This window comes from Mercenaria mercenaria, chromosome 17 (assembly GCF_021730395.1).
Source record: "Mercenaria mercenaria strain notata chromosome 17, MADL_Memer_1, whole genome shotgun sequence".
Lineage (NCBI taxonomy): Eukaryota > Metazoa > Mollusca > Bivalvia > Venerida > Veneridae > Mercenaria > Mercenaria mercenaria.
The window spans coordinates 14,895,746-14,914,016 of record NC_069377.1 but is presented as its reverse complement, the minus strand read 5'-3'; the positions used below and the strand labels follow the sequence as shown (position 1 = coordinate 14,914,016).

General features: G+C 35.4%; 2 protein-coding genes across 2 annotated transcripts; one reads left to right on the top strand and one right to left on the bottom strand.

Annotated features, from left to right (window-relative positions):
* Window positions 1-7,942: 7,942 nt before the first annotated feature.
* LOC128550310 (uncharacterized) lies at window positions 7,943-12,877 on the top strand. The gene is made up of 5 exons (XM_053529122.1): window positions 7,943-8,074; window positions 8,283-8,464; window positions 8,772-8,836; window positions 9,120-9,214; window positions 9,515-12,877. Exons 1-5 carry the CDS (start codon window positions 8,062-8,064, stop codon window positions 9,625-9,627), a joined length of 468 nt encoding a protein of 155 aa, XP_053385097.1. The 5' UTR covers window positions 7,943-8,061; the 3' UTR covers window positions 9,628-12,877.
* Window positions 12,878-13,050: 173 nt separating this feature from the next.
* On the bottom strand, window positions 13,051-16,784 carry LOC123532438 (uncharacterized). Its single transcript, XM_045313866.2, has 2 exons — window positions 15,485-16,784; window positions 13,051-13,391 (listed from the first exon to the last, which is right to left on the bottom strand). The coding sequence occupies exons 1-2, from the start codon at window positions 16,547-16,549 to the stop codon at window positions 13,089-13,091; spliced, it is 1,368 nt and encodes a 455-aa protein (XP_045169801.2). The 5' UTR covers window positions 16,550-16,784; the 3' UTR covers window positions 13,051-13,088.
* Window positions 16,785-18,271: the final 1,487 nt, after the last annotated feature.

Below are 18,271 nucleotides of genomic sequence, written 5' to 3'. Positions count from 1 at the left end.
TTTTTTTATAAAGGGGGGTAAACGCCCCAAGGACTTCTTTTTAAAATGATCTAACAACATAATTTTCCGTATTTTGATTGTCTTCTATTTTGTTAGTGTAAAGGACACTCCATTATATTTATCTACTTGACCTGCTCCGGTTAAATTTGGGAAAGGGGTCGCTGACTTAAAAACCACTTTTAACCTCTCATTGCAAACCGTAGTTCGAGCCCCCACTACCCCTATCTCTTATGTGAAAAAGTACAGTTGTTTTACGGGGGATGGGGTCGTATTTGGGTACTTCCCAGGAACGAGGGTTAGGTAAACTCCCCGCCCATATGTCTTTATAATTGTATTTGATTGTAAATAATTAGTATAGGTTTCAAAAAATGTAAATTAACTGACAATTTGGGAAATTTTTCAACATAATACGGCCAGTGTTTTAGCATTTCTCTAATGATGTCTGATTTGTTTTTGGTATACAACTTCTGTTCGTAACGTTTTTTTTATTTTGTAAAAATTATTTTGTCTTATTTTCCCCTTTAAATTTTGTATACCCATTGTTCGTTATATTTGTATATGTGTGCCACCTGGGCTTAAGCCCAGGGGAATATATTTAATTAACTTCAAACTTCAAAACTTATATGATTTCGACTTTTTTGAAACAGGGCGTTGAAATCAAACAATAAACAAACAAACTTACTCATCCACAACAACATGTCAATCCAAAATATTTTTTCACAGGAATTTTTAAACTTTGTTTATATAAAAAAAATTTTTCAATAGTAAAATGGGTAATCGGGAAAAGAAAACCTCCAGCAATATGATTCCCTTTTTGTTTGGCACGGAAAGTTCACCATATTGCCTTACCTTTTTACGTTTCTGATTAAACTTTTTAAAAATATATTTCTTAACTAGTGTTTATAGTGTGAACAGTTAAAACGCAATACGACGTACAGTGGCTAAGTATGAATAACGACTCTGAGAAAAGACTCCATGCGTTATGTGTGGGGTATGCTTTTTATACATTTTTTAATGCTATCGCGGACTTTATTTTCCTTCGGGGATAAAACCCCCTTTTTTTTGTTTAAAAGGGTTTGAACTCCCAAACCCAAAAACGTCCCCGGTAATTAAAACTCATTAGTGCAAGTATCTAAAAACAACGGGATAAACGATTTTTAAAAGAATGCACCCCCCATAACGTCGGCAATTGCTGAAAAAATTTCTGTTGTACTTTTTGAAAAAAAAACGAATTTTTCTTCCAAACGAGGAACCCTGTTTTTCTTTTTTATGGCCGGGCCCTCGCTTTATTTGAAAAAATTGGGGCAGGATTAAGAAAGTTACATAAAAAATGTTCCTGAATCGACGGCTGTTTATGTTTTTTATACCCACCATAGCCATAAAAGTCAGGGTATAGGCCCGTGATAAAAATTTCCCGGCTGATGTACTGTAAAATCGAAATGACCAGTAAACCGTATTATGACAAATTAATCGTGAATAACTGTTTATTTGCAAATGTAAATTATGAAACTCTGCAATAAATGAGACCCTTCTGACTAACTTGCGCGTTACCTGAAATGGGTATAAGGCTAAAACAATTTGCAGAACTTATTGAAAAAAACCCAATTTTAACTAGGATTAAATATCGTATTTTAATGGGTATAAGATGAACAAAAAAACATTTTTGACCCCTCGGCATTTGTTTACTATAGGAAATACAAAAGCATGTCATTTATCAAAATTTTTTTAAAATTTAAAAAAATGAAAAAACCCAGTCCCCAACACACATAAACGAAAAATAAAACATTTACCCCAAAAGTTTTTCTTTTAATTCCTTAAAAAGGCCCCCTTTGAAAAACCCCCATAGTGCATTTGCGACCAGCATGCACCGACCGCCTGGCTTTTGCCATCCTGTCAGGATCCAAACTGTTCGCTTCCAAACCTACGCAATTGAGAAAAATAGTGAACAGCATGGATCCCATGCACGGTTTGGGCTGGATTTTCTGGTCGCAAAAGCATTTGTTGGTTTCTCATGGTGGGTCAAATTCCTCCAACTCCGGCATTTTTGCTTTTTAAAAATAGGCTACTTTCTTAAAACGGTAAACAAGGTCCCCTTTCTGTATTTTTTTTTTTACAAATTTTTTTTTTTTTTTGCAAAATATAACTTTTTTTACAAGACATAACTTACATTTTAATTCAACCTAATATTTTTTTGGACAGCACCGTCTGAAAATTTACTTGAAGATGGGTTGAATTCCCTTTTTATGAAAGGGATCCCTTATTATTGTTCTTATGGGATCGAAAATCATTGAAAGAATTTAAAATTTTTTAACTTAAAATTGGCTTTTTCTATCTGCCCATACGGGAAGAATTCTATAGTATTTTCCTTTCATTTTTTTTTCAAAATTTCCCCTAATGAAAGGAAAATTTGGGGGCTGAAAAAAATGAAAAAATAAAAACAATTGCACCCGCTTTTTTTTTTTGAAAGTTTTGAAAAACCCACGTTGCGAAAAGCCAGCGTTTTTCCCTTTTTTTTAATTTTTTGCTTTTTTTATAAATACCAACCAAAATAGCTCAAAAAGCAGAAAATTTATTCCTTTTTCAGATTTTTTAATACTTTTTTATTCATATCATATTTGTAAAACTATATCCTTACAAAATGGGTACAAAGAAAAAAATATCTTGTTTCTATTCCTTTTTGTAACTTTTTTTCAATGAAAAATCCCATAGTGAAAATTTTTTTTTAAAAATTTTTAAAAACTGTTTCATAGATTTTTTTTTTGTTTTTCTTTGTAAAAAATGTTTGTGGAAATAAAACGGCCCAAAAAAGTATGGGTCCCAGGGTAAATTTTTGTTTAAGATCGCTTTTAATACAACACCCGTTCGGGCAAAAATGGCGCCCGGGGCCCAAATTTATTACATGTATATTGCAAATTAAAAATTTTTTTAAAATTTTTATTTTTTCTATAATTTAAAACTAAATAAAATGAAAGGAATATTGTTTTATAATACAAGTCAATTGTCTAACACATATGAACAAAACGTCTTTGTGCTAAAACGCTGTCAAAACACAGCCACAAAAAGGCAAAATAAATGTCGGATGTACAGTCAATACAACATAAACCTTACAACATTTGATTTCTGTAAAAAAATTTTAAAAATCCCATTTTTTTCGATTCCTCTATTAAATTTTCTGTCCCTTTTCAAAATTTTGACTTTCCCTTTATTTTTTTTAATAGTGTCGGCTGCGCAAAAGATGCGCACAAAAAACTTTGGAATTTCCCTTTAAAAAAGGATAATGGCGTTATGTCTTTATCCCTTAATAGGCTTTTGATATTAAATTAAACATTTTTTTTTTGTTAAATTTTGAAAAAGGGTCATCTTTTGCAAAATTTTCGGTTTAAATTGTAAAATGCTAAAATTTTATACACCTTGATTACAACTAAGTGATGGTTTGGGGCGCTCTTTTACTTAATTTGAATTGACATTACGGTTTGAAAAAAGGGGCTTCCCCTGTTTTAGTAAAACGGGAAAAAAAAAATTTTAGTTGCCGATCAAACACAATTGAAAAAAACACTCCTGCCTAAAAGTCACGGGTCAGACAGAAAAGTGTATGTTAAGATATGGGTTTTTTCAATTTCGCCCGTTTATTCATAATTTTTATTTTCCCGACTTGATGTCAATTTTTTTATATACAAATTTAAGATTGGTGCCTGAAAAAATGCAAGTTTGACATTTACAAAAAGAAAGTAATCAAAGAAACGTGTTATGTTTTCGACCGTTGTCTTCGCTTTCTGAAATATTGTCAATATATTAAACAGTCGCCTCGTTTACCGTGGACTTACTTTAATTACTTACTCAAGAAATAATTAGGCAATTAAGCCTTAATACCCATATATACCAAAGTTACGTAATAGATAGCTTTAAACGAATGTCTAGTGTATGTTATATGTTTTTGATATATCAAGTTAGAATCAAAACGTGTTTCGACGATTGAAAGCAAATTGCTCTGTATAAACAAATAAGCCGCACCATGAGAAAACCAACATAGTGCGTTTGCGACCAGCATGCATCAAGACCAGCCCGCGCATCCGCGCAGTCTGGTCAGGATCCATGCCGTTCGCTTTCAAGCCCTATTGCAATTAGAGAAACCGTTAGCGAAAAGCATGGATCCTGACCAGGCTGGTCTGGATCCATGCTGGTCGCAAATGTATTATGTTGGTTTTCTCATGGTGCGGCTAAAATTAGCTTTTTGTGTTTACTTCAATATAGACCAGTATAAAACAAAACATAGAAATAGCATGGAAGGCTTCAAAGATATGTTCAGTGCAACACCATTTAAAGCTGTCAAAACTGTCATAATGTTAGTTTCGGTTTTATCAAAGAGAATAAACCTCACGAAATAGTCGATTACATCAAAGCACACATGTAACAAAGATACAACTTTCGTATATTGTAAACGAAATATGTGGATCTAAGGTAGAAGTTCAATTTAACCTTTAGCCTGCTGGCGGCAAGTGAATCTACCTTTGCGATCAGTGCAGACCAAGATCAGTCTGCACATCCGCACATCGCTATTCAGTCAGTAAATTTTCAGTAAAAACCCCTTCGAATAATAAATGGTATTGCCCAAAAGTGAATGATGGACCAGTCCATTATAGAAATTTAGCAGGCTAAGGGTTAAGCTACAGACTCTGAAGTAAGGGTATTCTAGTAAAAATAAATATATTAAGGGAACCGTTGTCTCTTTGTTGTTTTTTAATTTAATAATGATTATATTAATGATAATAAGATTTTTTTAAAGTAATAAAGCAATACCTTATGATACAAATTTTTGTAAATTAAACCTGACAAACTACTACTAACGCTATATGTATTCCAAATTGCTAAGATTCTATAGACAATGCACCTTTGTCATTTTTATGACGTGATGTTATTTAGTTTCCAGACAGTGTCTGTTAGCTTTCAGACAGTGTCAGTTTTGATAAAAGATTAATTTGAACATACAAGTCATCAACTAGTTCCAGTGACATAATTTGACACATTTATATTCCATTGACATTTCTGATGTCAGGGAGTGGGATTGTGTGACATGTTAATCAACGTGTTATTGCTGAACAGACCATTTCACAGAAACTATGATACACCGAAGTAAAATTAATTTACCAAAAAAAGTTAATTAGAAGGAAATAATTGTAACCTCTATCAATTTCGCAATCCATTTATTTTGCTTCGTGTGGAAACAGTAAGACAGTTAGATACTAGTAGTAAAACGAAAATCCCATATATCAGATATTTAGAGGTTGATACTTGATTGTTCGGCGCCTTCATGCTGCAATTGCCCGATGAAGTGCATACTGATCTGACGGCCCTAGGTCCAATGGTCATTACTCAATGAGTATAATTATACCAAGATTTTACTATTATTATTATGTCTCCCACCACACAGTGGTGTGGGAGACATATTGATTTACTCCAGTCTGTGTGTGTGTGTGTTTGCGTGTGTGTGTGTGTGTGCGCGCGCGCGTTTGTGTGTGTGTGTGTGTGTGTGTGTGTGTGTGTGTCACAAAGCTTGTCCGCACTCTAAGTCAAACATTTCTCATCCGATTTTCACCAAACTTGAACAAAATGTGTTTGACCATAAGACCTCGGCCAAGTTTGATAACTAGCCAAATCGGTCCAGGCGTCTTGGAGTTATGGCCCTTGAATTACCAAAAATCGGTCATTTTACTCTTGTCCGCACTCTAATTCGAATATTTCTTATCTAATCTTCACCAAACTTAAACAAAATGTGTTTGACCATGAGACCTCGGCTATGTACGATAACTAGCCAAATCGGTCTAGGCATTTTGGAGTTACGGCCCTTGAATTATCGAAAAATTGGCCATTTTACTCATGTCCGCACTCTTAATCAAACCTTTTTCATCCGATCTTCACCAAACATAAACAAAATGTGTTTGACCATGAGACCTCGGCCAAGTTCGATAACTAGCCAAACCGGTCCAGGCATTTTGGAGTTACGTCCCTTGATTTATCGAAAAATCGGCCTTTTACTCTTGTCCGCACTCTAAGTCGAACATTTCTCATCCGATCTTCACCAAACTTGAACAAAATGTGTTTGACCATGAGACCTCGGCCAAATTTTATAACTAGTCAAATCGGTCCAGGTATTTTAGAGTTACGGCCCTTGAATTACCGAAAAAATCCATCTGTTTACTCTTGTCCGCTCTCTAAGTCGAACATTTCTCATCCGATCTTCACCAAACTTGAACAAAATGTGTTTGGCCATAAGACCTTACCCAAGTTCGATAACTAGCCAAATCCGCCCAGGCAATTTTGATTTATGGCCCTTGAATTACTGATTGGATCCACTCATCCAGACCATCTAATTGGATCCACTCGTCTAAAACATCTAGAGAAACTAACATTTTTCATAGGGGCAGTTTGGGAGACATGCGCTTTTCTCAAAAGCATCTCTAGTTATTATTATTTATCATTATTACACCAGACTTATACAGCGCCCTTTTCATTATAAACACGTTCAAAGGCGCTTTACATATAGCAAACGCAGCCACACAGGGCGCGAAATTCATCCTGTAATAGTACAGACACAGAGCGATCTGACCAGAGGTAAAAAGTGAGATAAAGCCCTCAGAACAGATAGAGAGAAATCATTTTAGATACAGGCCTGTCCGACTAACTTAGCCTAGCTCTTCTCGAATAGACAGTCTGGTTCTTTAACGTGCCCGGTGTATAGCACCGATACACGCAAAGCCATCTTTCCTGGGAAGAACCAGTACATGCCTCTAAGTTAAGTGGGAGACACCCAATAGCATCAGAAATTTCAAATTTCCATAGCCTGGACCGGGATTCGAACCTCAGACCTCAAAATTGGCAGACAAGCGTGTAACCACCAGACCACCAGCCCAGCAGGCAATGGTGTCTTTAATACATATGTCTTAATTTATCGGCAGACATTATACTAAAACTTGAAAAGGATTTACTTACTATGGATAGTTAAATGTAGCATTACGGATATCCCTTCCGTATTTAAAAATCATTTAGTGTCTTTTTTGAATGATTCTAAAGGGGGTTTTTGGTTGGGTTTAACGTCGCACCGACACAGGTATAGGTCATATGGCGACTTTCCAGCTTTAATGGTGGAGGAAGACTCCAGGTGCCCCTCCGTGCATTATTTCATCACGGGCGGGAACCTGGGTAGAACCACCAACCTTCCGTAAGCCAGCTGGATAGCTTCCTCACATAAAGAATTCAACGCCTCGAGTGAGGCTCGAACCCACATTGATGAGGGGCAAGATTTTAAAGATAGTGATAATGAATAAGCACGTTTACTCATAATTTAAAAATGATAATTTTTGTCGTAAAAATAATCGGTGTCAAACGAAATGCATCCTGGATATATCAATATACATGTACACTCCAGGTTAATGGATAAAACAATTGCACACGAGGTCAAAAGGGTTTTACTTCTGGCATGCAGACCGTTCAATAAGAGTTTGATTACATGATATCAAAACCAATGTTTAGTTATTAGCCAGAAAAGCATTTGCTATATATAGACTGGACATATAGCACAAATGGATCAATAATTTGTAAAAGGAGTGGTGTTATAACATTTTCTTTGATTCAGACTTCCAACTTCTAATAAATACAAGCATATCGAAAAAAGTGAATTATATAGTTTCTTTTTTTCCAGCTGAGCTGGTGAGCGATAGTGGTCAGTGATTGTCCGTCATCCGTCAACATTTTTCTTTAAACAACATCTCCTACTAAACTGCCAGGCCAATTTTGATTAAACTTGACAGGGATGTTCCTTGGATGGTCTTCTTAAAAATATTCAAAGAATTGAATTCCGTTTAGAACTCTGATTGGTATGGCAACCGAAAGGAAACAAATCTTCATGTTCTTGGGCTTTGATATCTGGTATGTAGCATCATCTAGTGGTCTTGATCATACAGGCAAGGTGCACTGCAGCCTAGAGACAGCCATTTGCTGAGCTCTACACCAACACACAGTAGCCGTCAAGCAACAGCCGCAAATGAGAAGAGAGAGGCATTTCCGATGTCTGAAGCAAGTAAGTGTATAGGTTATGATACCAACGGCTAAATAGTTAAAATTATTAATTAAATTTTAGTTCCCTTTCCGGGTTTTTAGTTCTGGAATATAGTTTTAGCTTAGCATTTACAAAAATTAACTGAAGAAAGTTGAATATCTTTTACGGTTTATTGTAATGTTTAATTGTTTTATTGAAAACTGTTAACGAGAGTTACTTTGAATTTCAGAATTCCAGAAAAAAGTTCTACATTTGTTGGCTGAGATGAGAAACGATATCTCTGACTTAAAAGGCAGGCGTCGACAAAATGAAGCTGGAGATGATGATGACCTTATTTCCCAGTCTCAGACACTTGATGACTTCTCGGTTCTGGAAAACTCGATAAGAAGTCCAGAGGAGAGAAGACATTTGGTACAAATTACTATAATTTTAACTATTCATACAAACCGTACTAAAAATATGAAGAAATTAATAAAAACAGATCTTGCAATCTAGCCAGATAAGCAGAAGCAGGTATTATTACTTGAAGCGGGCACTATACTTAATTATTGATCCACCAAAAACAAATGATGTAATTGTCTTAGCTGCATTTTCATGATAAATTTTTTTATCTTTGATATATCTTAAGAAAGGTTGGAATTTTCCTTTTCACAACTGGTATACATACAAAGGTGATTTGCCAACATATTATTATTATTTATTAATGTCTTTATTTCAGATACAGAAACTATCATTGGTCGGAGGAATTAATGTTAAAGACAATGTTAAACGTATTCTTGAGAAGTAAGTTTCAGCTTATTCATTTGATATTTTTTATTTTTATTTTTTTTGCGTAAACAAAGTCATTTAGTGTTTATCTTAACATGTTTTAATAATGTAACAGTTGTTGAAAAGCAGGAAGCATTGCAACCGAATTCTGTTAAGTTTTTGTTTGTAAGGTAGCTGTTAGCGAATATAACTCGAAATAACTTTTTTTCCATTAAGATGATGTTATTCAATTTTAAAAGAAAAATCACGTTAACTGTAGTATGGAAGTTATAATTTTCATTCCTTCATTTTTTTATAGACTGATGTCTAATGAATTGATGTCGAAATTCAACATGAAAGGCAATCGTCAGAAGATGGCTTTTGAAAAAACTGGATTGATTAAAGTTGTACAAGGTAAAGTTAATTTTGAAGAAACTTGTGTATAGGACATTCCTTGCAAAGTGATTAAATTTTTATTCACTTGTCTTTGACGATTTGAGTGGAAACCTTGCTCAAAGGTGTGCAATTCTGTTCTATAAAGAAGCAACATACTTTGGTGCCTGCACATGTACTGTAATATTGCCCAGAGGGTTACTTTGTTTATTTGTATATAACATAAAATATTAACAGTTTTCTTGACATTATTTTATTTATAACACCAATGTTATAAATTGTTTTGATATAACTTAAATATTTTCTGTATTCTACTTTTAGCAAGTGCTATGAAGACGTTCGCAACCACTGAGCAGGATGTAAATGTAGCCGTGGCAGGTTGCCTGAAGTATGCTCCAGACAGACGTGGCGGTACTGGAAGGGTCAAGTGTTGAATCAAACCAGAGAACAAGCTGATCATGATATGGATGATAACTCTTTCTTTCATGTTTAAATTCATTTAGATCAACTTGTCAAGCAGGCGTCTTGTGGAGGTGTTGCTGAAAACGCCAATTTAAACCTACTGTAGAGACATTTCAGGAGATATTTATGTCTTTATATTGATTCTGTGAATTCTTTCGAATAGCTTTTTGACTAACAGAACGTCTTATGTAAAACATCCTCATTTTTCATTGTAATATTTTATCGATGTCTAGGAAACCCACACAAGCTTGATTATATATAAACGTATTTGCCCGTCCGCTTTGCTATTAGGGAGAGCGTTGGTTTACAGATTGCAAGGTCGTGAGTTTGATCTCGAGCAGGACATGTTATCCATGACAATTCGATAAAAGACACTGTGTCTGAAATCAATCTTCCTCCTCTGCCTCTGAAAATTCATGTGGAAGTTGTCAGTTACTTGCGGGGAACAGGTTTAAACTGGTACAGAATCCAGGAACACTGGTTAGGTTAACTGCCCTTGCTGCCATTACATAACTGACTGTTGAAGAATGGTGTTAAACAGGAAACAAACAAGAACTTACTTAGAGCTTTTATCCAAATATATCTAGTAATGACTTGTTACTGTGAAATTACAAATTCATTGTTGTTCAGTTTTGTTACTTGAATGTATATATATATATTAATGTAAAAATAGAACCGAATTAAGTTTTTATGTGCACTACTTAAGAACTTTGTCAGTTCAGGAATATTTAAATGAAAATATTCAGGCAATACATTACATATTTTTACTGCTTGTTCATTTTTAGCTCGACTATTCAAAGAATAAGTAGAGCTATTCTACTCACCACGGCGTCACACCTTGGTTAAGTTTTTCGTACCAGTCCACATTTTGACAAAGTCTTTTGAGATAAAGCTTTGAAACTTTCAACACTTGTTTACCATCATCATGGCCAGTTATAGGCAAGAGCACATAACTCCATCAAGGTTTTTGGCTGAATTATGGCCCCTTTTGACTTAGAAATCATGGTTAAGTTTTTCGTACCAGTTCATATTTTTTGTAAAGTGTTTGACATATGGCTTCGAAACTTTTATCACTTGTTTAGTATAATAGTGTCTGTCTGTAAGAAAGAGTACATAACTCTGTCCTCTATTTTGGCTGAATTTTGGCCCTTTTTGGACTTAAATTGGTTCTGTTTTCATACAAGTCCATGTTTTGTTAAAACTATTTGACATATGGCTTTTAAACTTTGAACACTTGTTTATCATTATGATTTCCATCTGTAGGCAGGAGTACATAACTATTTTGACTGAATTATGGCCCTTTTTGGACTTTGAAATTAGCTCATACATTGCCATTTAGTGCAAGACTTATCGAAATCAAAGAAATACAGGAACATTGTTCGTCTAATCTATTTATTTCTTTTGTCTGAATATCCGTGGAAATATTTTGACCCCATTCTTCAATCAATGCTTCGAATAGTCAAGCGCGCTGTTTGTTAGTATAATTATTAATCCGTTGACCATTTTAAATTTAAGGTAGAGAATGTGAACAGCTATTAAAAGTTGCACAAAATATTTAGTGAAACATAAGAATTAGCTTTTCCAGATTCTGCAGATAAATCCAGGTTCATTTAAAGTGGCCAATAGTTCATATATGTCTGTATATAGTTGTTAGAAATTTAGGGATCAAATTTTTGTTTACTAAGTTGCATATATATTGCTTAAAATTTGTTCAATTTTCATCCAGTCATAAATATATATACATATGTAGTTAAAACTATCATCTGGCAATTTCAACTTTTAATTGTTGCAAACTGGCAAGCTAATCAATAATTATAAGATTTTTATGTACATAAATCATTGCGTAAATAAGTGGGTTCATAGTTTGTACCAAAGTACTTATGATAGCTCTGTATTCAACAAAAGAAAAAGAAAAAAAAAATATGAAGAAAATTTAAATTGAATTTCTAATGTTTTCAAAATAATTGTCCTGTTTTGTCGGCTGTATTTATGGCGCTGTATTTATATAGTTTGCATCTTGATGACGAGTTCTGTTTTTCGTTTTGAGTGATAACTTTTTATTGAGATATGTTTAATGTGACTTTGAAAAAAATGTATAAAGTATTTTTTGTTTGCAGTACATCTTATATTAAATTGTCTAGGTATATGTATGATACATTTTCTGATTATATTAGTGGACCCAAGAGTTGAGAAAACAGTATTAATAGGCGAGGGCAAATACAGTTTCAAGCACATATATTTTGACCAAGAAGTGTTTTACAGTAAAATTAATGTTGGCAATTTTTCTTGCAAGTTTCTGCTTTATATCCAGGAAATCTGATAGTAATGTGATGAAAATAGACAAATTTTCATAGAGCTCCAACTCTAGACTGGCTTTATATTTAAATGTATATAGGTCTATAAATTTTGCATCAAAGTATTAATCTTACCAGTATTAACATTCGGTGTCTTTATGTTGCATTGGTAAAATTTCGTGAATTCTTATCAGTACTTTGATTGTCTTACTTGTTTTATTTTTGCTTTATGAACATTTGATATTTCATTTTCAACCCTCAGCTTAGCTACAACTTTGATAAGCTTGTGTTCATTATTCCATTCTTTGTACAGTTGAATTCGAAACATGTTTATTTTGAAACTTCTTGTTTTGTTTCACATTTTTGTGATATTTGACAAGACTGCATGCAGTTCGTGTGTGCATGTACAGTCGGTTTATATAGTCCTGATTGTCAAGATAATTATGTATGTACATGTAGAATTGCACCTGCATGGGATCTACTTTTACTTTAACAAATTTTAAGTATTAAGAGCAATAAATTCCAAAGGCATGACAAAATAAAAATAATGATTGCTCCTTAGGTATGTAAAAATTGTATATGTCACGGTTATATTTTATATGCTCAGTACATCTAAAGAGCAACGTTTTTACCTTCGATTTCTTTCATACTTTCCTTGTACATGTATATTCGAATTTTATATAGTAGTATTGTAAAAATGTTTATAAACCTTACCTTCATAAAAAAAACAACAACAACAAAAAACAGTCAAGTAAGTGTAGTTTATATATCTATTAATTATCACGTTAAAAAGTTACTGACTAAAGTCCAATTAAGTGTTGCATTTTTAGATGTACTAAATGAGCCTTAAAATAGTTTCACCTGTATATATTTGTTTCTGTTTCACAAATTGTCTAAATAAAACCATTGTTTAAAAATAATTCAGTGTTCTGTTCTTGATACTGACCATTTTCTAATGGTTGGTTTGAACCCCTGGAGTGGGTTGAAAGTATAGCTGTTCGTTGGAAATAGGTTGGATTTACGTTGGAAACTGGTTGGTTTTATGTTGGAAACTGGTTGGATTTACGTTGGAAACTGGTTGGATTTACGTTGGTAACAAGTTGGAAATTGGTTGGATATTCGTCGGAAACGCGTTGGATTTATGTTGGAAATTGGTTGGATATTCGTCTGTATCTGACGTTGGATTGACGTCGGATTCTGACGTCTAAACAATTTTCATATACAACCAAAAACCAACGTCTATCCAACGTCGGATTTCGACGTCTAACCAACGTCAATCCGACGTCAATTGTTTGCTGGGTAATGTCAAGAACAGAACCTGTCAAAGAATAGCTGCTGTCTTGTAACACCACTGGTTCAAATATTCCTGTGTCAGGCAAACCTTCAACAACATGTGTCCTCGGCTTTTCGGTAATTGACGATGTAACTTCGTCATGGCTGCCCTGTGAAAGACAAATCATTTTTGTAATCACAATTGCTTTTGCGTTTTTATTTCAGGCATTTTAAACAATTTTGAAAACTATTCTGATTAATTTGTTATGGTCACAAAAATCTATACACAGAATATAACTTATGGATTCAGGGCCCTCGTTTGCCGATTTTTGGGGCCGAAATTCGGCCCCATTCCCCCCTCGAAATAGTATGTTTCTTTCCCCCCAAGTATAGAAAAATTCCCCCTCGAAAGAAAAAAAAATCAAGAAAAAAATCGATACCCGATAGTCTTAGGAGCCCGGGTCCGGGAGATTTTCAAAAGACGCTCAAAGGACCATGATAATTGCCTGTGAGTCACTCGGGACCCGGAGACATTTTCCTTTGATAATCCTTCCTCTTATCAGTCATTTCCCAAAGTAAAACTATGTCCACGATAAACACGTGTATTCAAAGTAAACACTCGCGGTCATGCCCTCCTTCCTGCCTTTGATCTTCTGCTAAATTCCCGCCCTTTATCCTGTGGGCATGCCACGCTGATTTTTCTTTATCAGCAAGTTACGTCACGGCGAGTGCACATAGGTAATGAGAATCAATGAAGTGTTAACATTAATTCATTGATAAAGCGTTACCCGTATTGAGCCTGCATACTGTCAAAAAAGGCGCCAATTATTAAATTATCGTAATTAAGCGACCAGCTGATTACCGAGCATGTGAAAAGTGTCCTGCAAGATTTCTTCATGCAAACTTTAAATTAGATCATTGTTTAATGATTGTACCTTAACTTCAACGAGAAAATCCACAAATTTAAATGAATTTGGAAAGTAAAAATAAGTACAGAATGTCCATTCACGATTCTAATTACACCCGATGACATATGCAATTTTTCCAAAATTCACTTAAAAACTTGACTTTCAATGCAATTTTTAATGAAAAGTAGCATCATTATTTGAGGAACTATCTCTGGTTTACCTTAGTGGACCAAGTAACTGGCAAAAAACAACATTTCAGACGACATTCCAGAAGTGTACCAGTATCCGGATAGTACGTTTTTGGATACATTTTTACAGAGTGTTTTAGCACTTTTCTGCTAACAAACAAAAATATTGAAGAAAAACCTCATCAAATTAAAATGAATTTTGATAAAAATTTATTTACAATATGAGATTATATGACCTGTAACAGAAATTGTTATTATACTGTAACATGTTCTTGGTTGTAGTAGCTATTAATTACGTAGTATTACTTTATAAGAAAATATAGTCAATTGTATCGATGTGTTGGGGCAGGACTCTTGTATTTTGAAAAGGGACCCTTCAAAATTTGGACCCAAGGGTCCCGGGACTCTTTGGTTTTCAGGTCTAGTGGAACCCCTGGTTTTACTGATCCGTATAATACGCTCGTTTTTCAGTTCCCCGGGTGCGTGTATGCAAAGTTACTTCCCTTTGAAAAAAAATGTTGCATAATGTACATCATACAGTAAAAAGATCACAGATGCAACTGGGGCGAAATGCGCAAAAATAGATTTGCTTTTTAAGCAGCATGCTCTCAAAAAACAAACTACTGTCACGGACACCGCTGTTTCATCAGGGCCAGACATGCACAATCAGGTAGATATGACGAAGGGAAGCACTGCTCCGGCTGCTGCTGAGACAATGTCCGTGGATACTGCTAGTGCTTCCGTTAATGACGACATGTGAACCTCGATTGGATGTCACCTAATTGATTTAATAAAAGAAAATAAAAGTTGCCTGTTTTCAATAGATTATGTTCTGTACAATACTTCAGATATATTCACATTAGTTTGATATCTGTAATACTCAATTGACCTTAATTTAAGGGGTTATGTTCAGATGTCATATCTCCAGAATGAATTCCCCCCTCCCTTGAAAACGACGCGAAATTCCCCCCTCCAAGGGCCCCGGCCCCAATCCCCCAAAGTGTAGAGAGGGCCCTGGGATTATGCTTGATTGTATTTCTTTCAGTCATATTCATGTTTGTTGTCTGCTTTTACAAAATGAATATTAGTCAAAAAAGAACAAGTTATATTGATTTTATACTGAACTTAAAAATCCAAAGTGACAGATAAGAAATGATCCAAACTGACCTCATTTTTTCCTGTTTGGTTTACCAGACCGTCGGCAACTGCCAGAATGCTTCCACCTTTCAAAGAATCATGTAAGTTGACTTCTGCTTCCGGTATGGGAACATTGGTAGGTTCACTTGGTGCAAAAGCTGAATCGGGGATTGCATTACGGTTGAAGGGGAAAATGCCACAAGCACGGAAACCACTCTTGATGTTCGCTTGAACCACTGCACTGTCCCATGCCACTTTAAACAGTGACGGAAAAGTCCCTTTATTAATCTGGTGTAAAGCATTTTCTTGTAGAAAAGATGAGCATGCTTTGTTGTATTCCCTGTTAAGGGGGCCAAACACGGCCCGGTCAAGCGGCTGTAAGTAATGTGTAGTATGGGGTGGTAGCGCTAGCAAGTGGATGTTCTCCATTGCACATTGCAAGAAGGCGAGAGTTTCATGAGACGAGTGCCCATCAAGTATAAGGAGTTGTGGCCTGTCTGGGCCGCAACATTTCAAGAAAACATCCAGAAACCAGTGCTCTCCAATCTGGTCATCCATCCAGCCATTCTTTTGGTAGAACCACCTTGAGCCAGCGGGAGCATTCTCTGTATTGAAGCCATGCAGAGACTTTGACGACTTTCCTTTAACAACGAACATGGGTGGTAACCGTTTCCCGTTGGCGTTGACACACGCCATTACTGTTATATTGGTTGACCTAGAGCTTGTCCGAGTAACGCAATTAACACCTTTCTGGCTAACAACTCGAACAGGGTCGTGCTCGAAACTTTTCCCCATTTCGTCGCAATTCCACACATTTTGGGGTTTGTCTAGCAAATTAAGCTCCTCAATAATGGTGCCCAAATCATTGAAATAACGTCCAATGACCTCTCTGTTCATCATACGCGCCCTTGTAGATGATAACTTTTCTGGTTTTCTGATAGTGAGGTCAGGGTGCCTTCTTCTAACCCCCTCCCACCAATCTTTCCCAGCCACAAAATTCGGATACCCTGAACCAATACGCAACCTTTTACAGAGAACACTCGTTCGCATTAATACCTGTTTTCGCGTCACCCCTATACCACGCCTTGCTGCCATCTTTACACTATCCACTATTTTATTTTCAATATCTGCTGGTATACAAGGCGGTCGCCCCCACGTTGAACATTAACCTCGAAGCGTCCACTTACTCTGTCCCCAAGAGTTGATCTCGGGACACTAAACATTGCAGCAGCTTGACGGACTGACATGCCTTCCTGATGAGCTCGAACAGCCTTTTCAAGCTGGGAGCTGTCGTAATTCACAGTTTTCCCCCTTTTGGTATGGATGTATTTTTTTTAGGCATTCTGAAAAAAATGATGATGATGATGATGATGGTGGTGGTGGTAACTCCGACACAATTTTAGTTTATATTGCAATTTACAGACTTTTGTTGGTTGAGGAAGACAATATGCCCCCCGCCCCCCACACACACCCCTGGGACATTCTTGCAGATAAAGAGGATCTCGATAGAACCACCGACCTTCCGTAAGTTAGCTTGATGACATCCTCATGTGAAGGAATTTTACACACTTAACGAGGTTTCCGACCTCAAGTAGCTACAGACAAGTGATTCAAAGTCGGCTGTCTTACCCACTCGGACACGGAGGCCCGTATACGCATGTAAGTGATTATGATACATGTTATGATACTGTGATGAAGGCGGAGAAAATTTTAAGGAAATAGTTCGGATTTTATACAATTAACGATGAATCAAAACACTAAACAGTCGTGAACTAATAACAATATACATTTGGATTTAATTAATTAGATTTAACTTGCTTATTTAGTTTATATACTAGTAAATTTGTTTTCAGGAGAGGATGTGGTTAAAGGTCATGTGCAACTTTCCGGCTTTAACGTTGGAGGAAGACCTTATATGCCCCTTCGTGCATTATTTCATCATTGGCGGGCACCTGGTTATGTTCGAACCCAGTTAAGACCATTATGTTTAACTTCGAGTTTGTGTCTCAGCACAGAACGTTAAAATATTATCTGTAACACAAGCTTGAAATAAAGATATAAAATAAGCCTTTTTCTTTCTCAAATATAATATAACGCAAGCTCTTTACAGGTCTGTTAAACCTTCACAACTTATAAAGTTCGTCACAGTGACTCAGATCTTATCTTATCTGTCAAAGTTTGTAACAATGTCTTTGTTTCATCGCTGACAAATTCAAGAATATAATTTGATATAAATACATGACTGCACGATACAATATAATCAGGATCATTTAGTATATTTTCCTTTTCTTTTTCCTTTTCCCATCTCTCGATGATAACCACAACTGCATTTCTTACAAGTGCATTCTCAATAGCTAATTTCTTTATCAATAAATGTAAATCATAAAGTAACGGATGATCAAAACAATGTTCGTGTTCAAATAATTTGTCCAGCATTTTGAGAGCTATAATTGTTAGAATATTCTCTGTTTTCTTGAACCCAGTCTGCCGTCTGCTAATCACTTTCACTATGTTTGGTATGGCAAACATTTCTACAAATAAAATATGAACTGTTTTGGCTTAATCATAACATTCCGAAAAGTGTGTTCTAATTAATTAGATATTAAAGGGACTGGCCTCCAGATCGTTCGACAACAAAAATATTTTTAGATATCTGGAAATAAATGTTATATTTCTTAAGAAGGCTTTAAAACTTAATTACTGACAAACTGTATGTTACGGAAACACGTGAGAATTTGCTGTAATTACTACTTTTACGATACAAATCGAAAAGCTCCAGGTAAACCGTCTCGGTTATAAATATCCATATTTTGCAGT

Excerpts from the sequence above, each read along its gene's own strand:
- LOC128550310 (XM_053529122.1), top strand. Across the intron at positions 8,837-9,119 it reads GTTAAACGTATTCTTGAGAA|ACTGATGTCTAATGAATTGA; the intron begins GTAAGTTTCAGC and ends ATTTTTTTATAG. Across the intron at positions 9,215-9,514 it reads ATTGATTAAAGTTGTACAAG|CAAGTGCTATGAAGACGTTC; the intron begins GTAAAGTTAATT and ends TTCTACTTTTAG.
- LOC123532438 (XM_045313866.2), bottom strand. The coding sequence starts at position 16,549 with ATGGCAGCAAGGCGTGGTATAGGGGTGACGCGAAAACAGGTATTAATG. Across the intron at positions 13,392-15,484 it reads ACCAAACAGGAAAAAATGAG|GGCAGCCATGACGAAGTTAC; the intron begins GTCAGTTTGGAT and ends TGTCTTTCACAG.